Source organism: Vicia villosa, linkage group LG5 (genome assembly GCF_029867415.1).
Source record: "Vicia villosa cultivar HV-30 ecotype Madison, WI linkage group LG5, Vvil1.0, whole genome shotgun sequence".
NCBI lineage: Eukaryota > Viridiplantae > Streptophyta > Magnoliopsida > Fabales > Fabaceae > Vicia > Vicia villosa.
In genome coordinates, this window is record NC_081184.1 from 127,474,981 (window position 1) to 127,487,560 (window position 12,580).

At 33.8% G+C, this 12,580-nt stretch overlaps 2 protein-coding genes across 3 annotated transcripts; one reads left to right on the forward strand and one right to left on the reverse strand.

The window, feature by feature from the left end:
* Positions 1-2,991: 2,991 nt before the first annotated feature.
* Positions 2,992-8,391, forward strand: LOC131602431 (probable galacturonosyltransferase 12). 2 transcript variants are annotated; one of them, XM_058874540.1, is made up of 7 exons: positions 2,992-3,114; positions 5,494-5,810; positions 6,148-6,203; positions 6,318-6,473; positions 6,585-7,178; positions 7,335-7,637; positions 7,865-8,391. In XM_058874540.1, exons 2-7 carry the CDS (start codon positions 5,600-5,602, stop codon positions 8,147-8,149), a joined length of 1,605 nt encoding a protein of 534 aa, XP_058730523.1. In that variant the 5' UTR covers positions 2,992-3,114; positions 5,494-5,599; the 3' UTR covers positions 8,150-8,391. The 2 variants fall into 2 exon arrangements, with proteins under 2 accessions (XP_058730523.1, XP_058730524.1); XM_058874541.1 differs by lacking the exon at positions 2,992-3,114 and having other exon boundaries at positions 5,465-5,810.
* A 337-nt stretch (positions 8,392-8,728) lies between these two features.
* LOC131602432 (transcription factor ILR3-like) lies at positions 8,729-12,147 on the reverse strand. Its single transcript, XM_058874542.1, has 5 exons — positions 11,717-12,147; positions 10,250-10,312; positions 9,633-9,710; positions 9,364-9,526; positions 8,729-9,197 (listed from the first exon to the last, which is right to left on the reverse strand). The coding sequence occupies exons 1-5, from the start codon at positions 11,860-11,862 to the stop codon at positions 8,919-8,921; spliced, it is 729 nt and encodes a 242-aa protein (XP_058730525.1). The 5' UTR covers positions 11,863-12,147; the 3' UTR covers positions 8,729-8,918.
* Positions 12,148-12,580: the final 433 nt, after the last annotated feature.

Here is a 12,580-nt window from a genome sequence, read left to right on the forward strand (position 1 = left end):
ACACGTGGATATTAGTTTTATGCAAATGAAAAGTCATAAATCTCTTTTGGTATTTAGTCCCTATCAATTAGGGTTTAGACATACTTAGAAGCTGCTCAAAGAAAACTCAGTGAGCGTGGGAAGAGATGATGTACAGAGCACTTCTTTGAGGCATTTCTCCATTGAAGACTTGACAATCTTGTTTGAGCGACCTCGATTTCATCTTCCAGGTATGAATTTTACAGTGAATATTCATTATGGGGGTAAGTTCTGTAGGGATGGGGCGGTATACTACTTAGGTGGGGATAAAGTGTTAGTAGATATTGACCCTGATAGATGGAGCTTCTTTGAAGCAACTGGTATTGTGAAAGATCTTTGCAATCTCGAGTCAAATGAGTATTGGTTATGGTGGTATAACATTATATCGTGTAAGCATTCTAGGGTGGTCAGTGATGTTGATGCTACTGAGGTCTATGAGGTTGTTGTTCAAACTAGTTGTAGTATGGATTTATATGTTGAGCACAAGGTGGGTGATAATGTGAATGATAATGTTAATGCTGAAACTGATAATGTGGATGACAATGTGGATGAGATTGAAGTTGAAAAAGGTTAGAGCTGAAGCTGATAATGTGGATGACAATGTGGATGAGATTGAAGTTGATAATGTTAGAGCTGAAGCTGATATTGTGGATGATAATGTGGATGAGATTGAAGTTGATAATGATAATGCTGAAGATGATATTGTGGATGATATTGTGGAGGATAATGGTGATGATAGTGAATATGATGAAGATAGTGAGGATAGTGATTATAAGCCTATTTCATTTGAGGACAGTGAGGATGAAAGGGCCCTTGGCATGGATGATGGATTTGAGGTTGTAGATAAACCAACTAAAAGGGTCAAGAAGGTAGCTAGGAAACATAGGAATACTCCTTCAAAGATTAGAGGCAGCAAAGTAGGTTCATCTAGTGGAATTAGTATTGGTAATGAAGGACTTGAGACCAATTATGTGAGTGATGATCTTGGGAGCAGTGACCCTGATGCATCAGACCAAGAGAAAGGACCTAAATATCCTAGGTTTAGGATGGAGGAGCTAGACAAAGACTACAAGTTTAAAGTTGGTTTGGAGTTTGTATCTCTGCATGAATTTAAGGAGGCTATAGTGCAATGGTCAGTATTAAATGGAAGAGAGATAAAGTTTGTAAAAAACGACAAGGTTAGAGTTAGAGTGGTGTGCAAGTGCAAAAAGCTTAAGGGAGAAGGAAGCAGTGCAGCACAACCATTGGAATTGTAGACTTGTTTAGGACTTGTTGATGTGAACAAATATGTACTATGACTTGTTTAAGACTTGTTGTTTCTTATTTTGAATTATGGCCTAAGCCTTGGAGATTTAACAGTTATGTTTTGGACACAACCATGTAATATTGCTAAAGCCTATAGCTTTATGACACAATGCTTTATGCTCAATTGAAGTATGTTTTGGATACTGATGCTTTATACATAATGCTTTATACATTATCAAGTCTGTTTTACAATTGTTTTGGATTCAATGCTTTATGCATAATTGAAGTATGTTTTGGATAGCTATTACAATTGTTTTAGCTTTGATGAACATTATCAAGTTTGGTTTATGTATAATTCAATACAGGGTGACAAATATAATATGATACATATGATACCCAAATTCAAAACAGATTTTTCATTCATCATATGGTACAGGGACCATTTCCAAAATACATATTTGTTACAGGGACTGAACTAAAAAACAATAAACAAAAGCAAATAACTGGGTTCAACACCATTTGTTCCAAGCTACGAAGAACCCCCATGATCCAACCAGTAACAACTTCAACAGAGTCACCTTCCTCTTCTCCTTCTCCAACTTAATCTTCATCTTTGCCTTTTTGCCAATCTCAATGTCAGTAACAATGGACCCTAAATCCTTCAACATTTCAGAGCAGTTGCACACACATGCACTTCTACCGTCGTTAATTAGATTTCGTTCAAGCTCATCATCCCAAAGGAATAACTTGCAACCAGAAATTAACCCTGCATTTTGACACTTCCAAAACCTCCTTTTAGGGTTATCAATGGAGTTTGACATAAACATTTTCATGCTTCTATTGCAACCACAAACCGGTGCTTCAACATGGTGGGAGTTAGCAGACGAATTGGAAGCCATCGCAGAAAGGAAGAGGTGCAGCGAAGAAGATGAAGGATTTTGGAGAGAAAGTCTTTGAAGGAGAAGAAAAATGAATCCTATTTTTTTCCATTTGGTCCCTCTTTAATATATTGAAAACAGAAGTTGTCCACATGTGTAATGAAAAAAAATATAAAATGGTCCAACGTTAGCCATGTCAGCAACGTTTGCCACCTCATCCTTTTTTTTAACGTTCCATCCACATGAGGGACTGAAGCCAAAGCGAATAGAACATATGGGGACTTGGAACGAAAAAAAAAAGATATAGGGACTAAAATCAAAAACACGCTAACTTACAGGGACGAAATCATTATTTAAGCCTTGTTTTTATTATAGAATATGTGTTTGTTGTTAACATACTAAAAATATCTTTCTATGACAAAGGTTTTACGACTATTCAAAAATTCTATAAAATTGAATCGAACCTGAATCATTGTCCAATTAAAAAAAAAATTTAGTCGATAATAATTTGATTCAAAACATAAAATTAATTTTAATTTTTTATAATAATTATCTTAAATAAGATATATTTTATTATTCTAGAAAACTTGTTCCGCGCGCGACACACTCCAATAAAAAAAAAAATTAGTCAATAAAACTTTATTATAAAACGCTCTTAATAATGGAAGGAATAACGTATGGAACTATTTGAGAATCAACCAAATATGGAAGGGAGTAATGGTAATGCCAAGCAGCTTAATTGTTGATTAAAAAAAAATAATTCTTTCTTTTTGTCCATATCCACGGTACATAATGAACACTCTCTCTATATATATCCTACGTTACCTCAGACGATTTAGGAAGAGAATTAATTTCAGTGAAAAGTATATCTAGAAGTTAAAATATTGAGAAAAAAGAAAAAGAGCAGTGGAACTTGAAAGAAGGAGAACAGAGAGATTACCTTTAGAGCTCCATTTTGTTACACTGCACAGAGGTAAGGCTAAGGCTCTACAAACTTCATCATGTATTGTGCTTTTATTCATTCTGTGCTGTTCTTTTTTTCTTCTATCCTTACAAATGTTTATCATACTTGTCTCTTCTCTTTGGATTGGTTCATCTATATGAGTTTAGAAGAATATATCATGATCATCTGTCTTTTTAGGGTGTGTTTATGCGGGTAGATAAAATGGAGGGGAGAAAATATTTCTAATTAAATATATTTGATTCAAATTTTATGAGGAGAGTGGAGGAAAGACGAGGGGAGCAAAACATCCCAAAAACATATTTTTTTTTGCGTTCTTTCAAATAGAGGGAATTTGAAGAGAAGGAATCTGAACTATAATATCTAAAAATTATTATAATAACTATTATAGTATTTTAATAAATAATTAATGTGTTAAATGAGATGGAATCATGTGATTGGTTGTGGTACACTACCCAACTTTTTGTGATGGGTAGAGAAGTTGTCCCCTTTATTTTAATATTTCAAAATTATTTATTTTCCTTTATATTAATGCTGTGATTTTTTTTTATTGTTTCTAACAATTTATTATAATTATTCTCCACCTTCAAATTATTTTAAATTTATTGTTCTTAATATGAATCATAATCATTTCATTTTATTTATTTTTATAACTCTTTTATGTTTATTTATATTTATTTTTTAATTTTGTATGTATTCTATCCTATTTTCTTTTATATCAAATTTTAAATCTTTTATTTATTTTATTAAAAGATTTAAACTATTTATATTTAATAATAAAGTATTTTATGTATTTGATGTGTTAAATAATTCATTACAATTGTAAAGTTGTTATCAACCTATAATTTAATTTGTTATTGAACATTTTATTTGAATTAAGTGAACTCAATTTTTGAATGTTATGCAGTAAATTGTAACTTTTTAGTCACTCAATATTAGAAAATTTACTAACAAAAAAATATGTATAAATTTTTCACATTTGAATATCATATTGTATCACTTATATAAGACAATAAAGATAAAAATGTAAATTATTAATAAAACTGTTCTCCTCCCTCGCGAACCAAACATAGTTTTAATTAAAATTCCTCTCTTCCTCTTCGCTCGTTTGAACCAAACGCCCATCTGATTAAAAAAAATCTCTCACCTCCTTTCCTCTATTAAAATTCCTCTCCCTCCTTTAAAGCAAACAGACCCTTAAATCTTAAATAATACTTTGAAAGGAAAAAAAATTAACAATAAAAATGTGATAGATGTGAATTGTTGATGATTATAGTTTTTGAGTTATGTGAAATTATCAAAATAATTTATAATTTATGTAAAAAAAATTATAATTAGTGACTGAATCAATTCACTTTTGATTTGGATTGGTCAATGTATATACAGCTATTTGTAAACATTAAATTCTTATACATTTATATTTAATATTCTTTTTTAATAAATATTAAATACATTTTTTATTTGGTCAATAAGCAACTATTTATAAAGTTTAAAATTTTATTTTTGTATATCAAAAATATATTTTGAATATTGTCACTAAACCCAAAGATATCAATCTAAAAAGTTTTAATTTAAATATAATAATATAAATAAAAAATTATTAATATTAATTACATCAAATTTACTTTTAAATTTAATTAAATCTAGATGACTACAAAATTTTCCTTTATAGCAAATTTCTAAAATAAATATTTTAGAAATTAACTATAAGTAATATTTTTTAATATAAAATTATCGGAAAGTGCTAATAAAATTTCTAAACATAATCGATTCTAAAATTTTAAATTTGATTTAAATTTTTTTTATTTTTGCAATTGAGGGCTTTTTAATTTAATTAAAAAATATAGCGTAATTTAATATTTTTCAAATAACCCACAAAAAGTAAACCAAAAATGATGATATAAATAAATTTTAAAAGAGAAATAGAATAGAAAAATGACAGCATAACTAAACAAAATTATGATTCTCTAAATAATATCAGTTTCCTTCCATAGAAAAAAAGAAAAAAAGGTTTCATAAAATTTCACTCCAAAATCCACATCTTAGACCCTACATTTGAGAGAGAAAGAGAGACAGTCGTTTTCCATCTAGTACTAGAAGCCTTGTTTTTTCTCAGTCAAAACTCCAAACTCTATTTTCTAAGAGAAAGGACTATGTGGAGGCAAGTTCAAGCATACTCCAAACAAACCACAACAGCTTCATTCTTAGTTCCATGTCTCTTTCTCTTTAACAACCCTTTTCTCAATAGTTTTGCACAACATGATATTCATGTTCCAAATGTTAAGCAAGGTTAGGTGAAACATAGCAACCTTAAGTTAAGTACCAATAAAACTATCTTTTTACCACAAAACCTTACGTTAATTCTTGAAGTTCTTTGTTCTTGTTGATCAGGTGGTGACTTGCTAATCAAGAAAACTAGTAGTAAATATAGAAGAGGAAGAACTCAGTGCAGCTGCTTTTTTGTTGGTGTTGCACATAACTGTCGTGTTTGGACAAAATGCTGCTGCATATATCATCAAATTTGGGACACATCACTGTACTTCCAAGAAAAGGGTTGAGAGAAAATTTCAAAGCGAGGATTGCATCGAGTAGATTTTCTTATCGGGCGCTCTTCTATTCACTATTGTTCTTCACCTTTCTTCTCCGATTTGTGTTTGTTTTGAAAGCAGTTGATAGCATAGACGGTGAAAACAAATGCTCTAACATAGGTACGTTATATTTTCTCTCCCTCTCTTACACACAGATACGCACGCACATGCACAAAATTAGAACATACAACGCAGAAAAGATTCACTACAGGGTGGATAAGGCTTCAATTTTCAATATACTAAAGCATATATGTATTGTATAAAGTTTTGATTTCTTCATGATTTTGGAAATAGCTATTTGGCTGCATTATCGCTGAGAAAAGTATGGTTATTGACCTTTGATTCAAATGTTCTGTGATTATTGTCTAATGGCGATTCTATAAAGAAAATTGAAACTATTGGAAACGAGGCATTAATATCGGTTAATTCAAATATATGTATTTTTTGGTATTTGTAGGTTGTCTCGGAAGAAAACTGAGGCCAAAGATATTAGAAAGAAATAATTCATCAACTGTAATCTCCTTAAAGCTTATAACTAAATTAATATATTCATGATTCCGCATAGTAGTTAAATCAACTGACCTGGATTTTCTTAATGGCGGCTGAAAATGACACCGGTTTCTTTAGGTACCAGAGGAGATATATGCAACGTTAGATCAACCCCTTGACAAATATGGAATCGAGGGAAAATCGGATATTCCTCAGACTTTAGAAGAGTTCATGACTGAAATGAACAAAGGTGGATATGATGCCAAGACATTTGCGATTAAACTAAGAGAAATGGTAGCACTCTCCCACTCTTTTGAATAAGAGAAGATTAGAAGATAAATGCAATGCAAAAATAAAAGTTTTCCAAGTTCAAGTCTCATCGCTTAATGTTGATCATTTTCTTAGGTAAGATTTATGCAACAAAGGACTAGGACCTCCAAAATCCAAGAACATTTATATCATCAAGTAGTATCGAACAGCATACCGAAACAGCTTCACTGTCTTGAATTGAGGCTGGCGAATGAGCACACGAACAATGCAGCTGCGCGCCTTCGGCTACCATCTTCAGAACTTTTTCCTGCTCTGGTTGACAATTCTTACTTTCACTTTGTTCTTGCCTCTGACAATGTGATTGCTGCCTCTGTGGTTGCAAAATCACTTGTTCGCAACAGTTTGCACCCTTGGAAAGTTGTTCTACACATAATTACAGATAGGAAGACTTATCATTCCATGCATGCTTGGTTTTCACTGCACTCTTTATCACCTGCTGTAATTGAGGTCAAGGCATTGCACCATTTTGATTGGTTTACAAAGAGGAAAGTGTCCGCGATAGAGGCAAAGGAAAAAGATCAAATTAAGCGGTCGCAGTTTAGAAGAGGATCATCAGTTATAGTTGCAAATATGAATGATAAGCCCAATACTGTTATTACAGCACAACTGCGAACACGTGGTCCCAAGTATAGTTCAGTGATGAACCACATTCGGATACATCTTCCAGAGGTAAATGTGATATATAGAAGTAGGAAGTAAAATCATATTTGAATAAACAACGGATAGCACATGGTTACGAGCATGTATTAAATATACTTTTGATAGCTTATGAGTTATGATCAATTAATCATTTTCCTTACTGTGATTATACATTTTTGGTAACAGCTGTTCCCTAGTCTTGACAAGATTGTCTTCCTGGACGACGACATTGTGGTACAAACTGATCTTTCGCCTCTATGGGACATTGACATGAATGGAAAAGTCAATGGAGCAGTAGAAACATGTAAAGGGGGCGATAAATTTGCAATGTCAAAGAGGCTAAAAAGCTATTTGAACTTCTCCAACCCTCTAATATCCAAATATTTTGATCCAAATGAATGTCATTGGGCTTATGGCATGAACATTTTTGACTTGAAAGCTTGGAGGAAGACCAATATAAGTCATACATACCACTATTGGGTTGAGCAGGTACATTGATTTTCTATCCTACTATTATATTATACTCTACTCAATGTGAATCGAACACAATACCTAGGGTTTACCACACTCACACTGCGCACCAACCACTTGCGCTAATTTCTATGATGAACTTTGTAGCACTGACACTTCTGAAAAAAAGTGTCTGTCTCAGAGTCAGTGTCTGAAACTGACACTAATTCGTGGTTACGTTTAATTTATTTATTTTTTTTATGCAGAATATAGAAGCAAACATGAGTTTGTGGCAGTTAGGAACATTACCTCCTGGATTAATAGCATTCCATGGTAATGTGCATAAAATTGACCCTTTCTGGCACATGCTGGGATTGGGATATCAGAAAAATACAAGAGTTGATGATGCTAAGAATGCCGGGGTTGTTCATTTCAATGGAAGGGCAAAACCATGGCTAGATATAGGTTTTCCACAACTAAGGCCATTGTGGAGTAAGTATGTTGATTTTTCAGATAAATTCATCAAAAGCTGTCACATTAGGGCATCATAACTTGGATGTTGAGAGAATATGACCTTTTTGATGAGTTGAAGACAAGGTGCTTGTATAAATGAGAGGTTTTTCAATGTGCATGTTTGTCTAAGGAAAAGATGACACAAAAATGACATGGCTTGTTTAAATTTTGATTTCAAAGTATTCATTTAAAAGATTTCAAATTCTTTTTCCTCTATTCACTTTGTACTGTAAAACTAAAATTTCTAGATCATATACAAATATCTAAAGAAAATGCAGTTGTAGTCATGATATTAAACTTGAAATCCTTAAACAACTAAGTAACACACACTCAATTGAGCCTCGGTATACATCCAAATCCATGTATTTTATTCAGTAGCTCACAACCTCACAATAGTTCATACACAAGCACCATCATATCTGAATTTGATTCTTTTACTTACAAAGGCAAATATAACTGCACCTAGTTTAAACAAAAGCACTGTTCCTCTTATTCAATTGTTTAAACATTTGTACTGTTAAGAACAAGTTTTTCCCCGTTTTGGCAAAGCCTAAAAATTATAACTATATCATCTGCCTCACTGGAATATCTCAAAACACGGTAACAACCATTGAAACTGATACAAAGCTTATTAAAATTTACACGAAAATACCAGCATTAATTCATAATATTATCCATATGCAAAATACAGAGGGAAGCCACTGGGTCCAGTTAGAATACATGGAAAACTAACAAAGCCAAAAAGGTATTGGGATTGGATACAATCTTGAGCCAAAATGGAAGCCCAAAGAATTGCACAGTGCCAGGTTAGGCAACTGGAGGACGAAGTACATGATCCTGGGAGGTATCCACTGCAGCAGGTGGCATAAATTGCCACATTGCAACTCCTGGATAACTAATAAAAGGTACCAACTTGTTGCCATGGGCTTGGCTTTGTGCAGCAAATGCAGCAGGCATTGCAGCAGGAAGGGCAGTGGGGGGAGGCAAGAAGCTGGGTTGTGTATTCATAGATTTCAGCTGCTGCTCCAACTTCTCTTTCTCTGCTTTGAGCCTCTGTTTCTCGTCACGGAGTTCATTCTTCTCAACCTAGTTTTTTTTAATACAGTTTACGTTGTGAGTTTTTTATTCACCAATAGGAAAAGGTAGTAGTTTTAAGGCATAAAACTCAAGGGATCTAGAATATATATCTCCCTTGCAAGTCATTCCATGTGAAAATATACTGCTAAAAAACAAATATAAATTAAGTCTCTACCTTCAATTCTTTAATCTTTTCTTGAAGACCCGAATTAGCATCTTTCAACTTTTCGGCTTCACCCTTCAACTGTGTCACCATTCGGACAGCATCAATCAGGATAGCAGCCTTGTCTGTTTTGGCAGGCCTTCCAGGCTCCAAAATGGAGCCCAATTCAACAAACCTAACCATGTCCATTATTTTAGGTACATGCCACATCTAAATATTTACACAAAATCCACAAGGAAAATAGAAAAACAGAGGAATGTAGTTGTGCGTAAAATGTTTACTTGTCATTAAGCCTATCTCTACGCAACTTCTCCCGACATGCCTTGGAGCTAGTGGCAGCACATGACTCAGATCTGCCCCTGCAACAAGAAATGAACAAGAGAATGAGGATGTCTTCCCCCATGATAAAATTTATACATCGAATCCAGTCATTTAGTTTAAATATATGACAGGGAAATATAATGCTGGGAAGTAGACCTAAAAAATTAATGGTATACTGGAGCATGATAACATATGCAATGCCATAAGACTTGAGATTTTGATTCTTTTATCACATATAATCACACCAGTAAGCCTCACCATTGAAATTAAGTTGCATTGCAATTTGATGCAACTACGGGACTAACATTTGTTAGTTAGTTGAAGTGCTCTTATTCGTATTGCTAGGAAGTCCACTTAAATTACTCAAATGCCACAAATCATTGAGAAATAAAGTAAGTTAAAAGCTTCAGTTACAGAATAATATTTCTAAGAGCCTATGCACGTTGAATCATTTTTCTTTTGCACATTGATTCTTTGTTCTTTCTTTTTAGGTTTTGATAGAGCAAAATCCAAAATTCAAATCAATATGAAATTGTTTAGTTCAACGAAAGTTAAATGGGAACAGAAAATTGTGTACCTCTTCTTTGAACCAGACTCTTTGAGACTGTCAGAATCCCCTAATGAGACATCAATTTCAGCACTGGCAGCATAATATTGCAAAAAAAAGAAAAGTGAGACATTTATGGTGTTTCATCATTGGAAGAGGGAGGGGAGCCAGATAGATTTATGGAAGATATAAAACATGCAAATTGTTTTTTCTTTTTATTTCTTGATATAAAAACATGGTGCAAAGAGTACCAACCACAGATGTACCCATTTTATAAGGAATGGGCCCCAACTGACTAGCGTGTTTTTTCTTTTACTATATTCCTAATCGAGTCATTTTCTTTTAAAGTTATCTATACTTTACCGCCACTCATAATGCAGAATACTAAAAAACTCTAGAGACCGTTGTTGTGACCCGCAGTTCATTCTCTATTCAATCGTACAAACAAAACGTACAAGGCCTCATCATAAATATACGTGTTTCGGAAAGGCAATAGTAATTGTCTAACATTGAAAAGGAATTGAAATATATGCTTCACAAAGATAAATAATTGAAATGGTAACAAAAGTAGCAATCCCTATTGCATATAAGTATCTAAAGGAAAACCATTCCTGAGTATATATTATTCCTCAAATTCCCCGAATCCCACATAAAAAAATAGTCAAGGAACTTCAATATGTTAGAATATGGTATAGTTTTCCCCCATTCTCATATCAAATCCTTAAGTCCATGCTTCCGTGGAAATATACATGGTTGGGAATTGGAACAACCTACCCCCTGTCTCACTAGGTGGATGTAGCTACATAGATCCACTGATCCAAGGGGCCCTAACAGAAACCAACTTTTAGGTAAAACCGTTTAGAAAATATTCTTCTTAATGTTTTCTTTTTCCTAAAGATCGCATAGGTCTTCCTATACCCTCATGAGAACAAATTACATTACGAGTGAGTTTTTCCATCTTCTCCTCAATAGGTGCTGCTCTTACAGACGAACTTCCTCTCAAAAAACATTCATTAAAATATTGCATTTGTCTACCCATCCACCTCAACATTCACAAATCTTGAACATTCCTTTCATCTTCTTCTTGGCACTTGCTCTACCCCCAACATGCAATTCCACAGAGCATTAACAGACTAATAAGTTAAAACAACAGAAGCCAACAAGAGTTTTCTCAATCATTGCTACACACACACTCCATACTTACAAACAATACATAAAACAATTCTCTATTCCATCTATCTAGCTTGACTCCATACGACAAATCGTAACTTCGTAAACAACCAAATCATGTAACTTTCAGTACCAAACATCCCTTAATATGCAGAACAACAACAGACACTGAAATTGTGTAGGGTTTTCCAACTACCTTTGACCATAGCAGTTCAAAAAATTAATCTTTACGAACTAAAAAACGAAACCCAAAATCCCAAAAGTAAAAACGAACAAAAACAAAAGCAATCAAATAGATAGAAAGACGAGAAGACGATCTGTGAGTACCCGACATTGGAAGAAAGATTGAAGGGCGGTTGGGTGGGCCAGGCGAAACCGGGGGAAGGAGTGGCCATGAAGGTGGAAATGGGAGGGGAAATATCATCGATTAAGCCGTAATCGAAGAGCCAATTGTTGTTTTCCCGGGAAACCATTTTTGTGCCCTAGGTTCCCAGAGTGAGTCGCTTTGATGTTGAAGGAAACGAATGAGGAGTGGGGGTTTGGATAAATTGAACGAATGAGAATTGGGAAGGGAAAAAAGAGGGGTTTTTTTCCCCTTTATTTATTTTATTTTATTTTATAATAATAATTTATTAATGTTAATTTGGTTTCTGGGAAAAGGAGGGGAATCTGTGTGGGAGAGATGAGAATAGTAGGGAAGAGAAGAGGGGAATGGGATTGGGTGGTGGTGATGAATGATGATGATTCAATTCGTCGTCAACTTCAAAGACAAAATGGTTCTGGGCTTGGGCTTAGTATATACACCCCTTTATGCTCACCAACCCCAACTTGTAGTGCCTTTGCTTTTTACACTTTTTATTTTGTGAAGACTCGTTCTATTTTTAGTTGAGATGGAAACAAATTAGTGGAGTTACGTTTTGCAAACTTTATGTTTCATTGGGAGAAAAATAATCAACGTTTATATTTCACATCTAGCATATTGGAGTGAGATAACTTTATTGGACTTATAGAGAAATAGAGAAATAGTCTATGGCAAAAGCAAGTCAAAGGAGTCGTTGGAGTATCGCCATGGGAGCAATTGGTCACTTGATTAAAGTCTGATTACTTGGTTAGAATTTATGTTTGTTTGGATTGTAATTCTTTGTGTCGAAGTAGGTTGCTCGATTGAAGGAGGATTTCGACTAAGGCTTA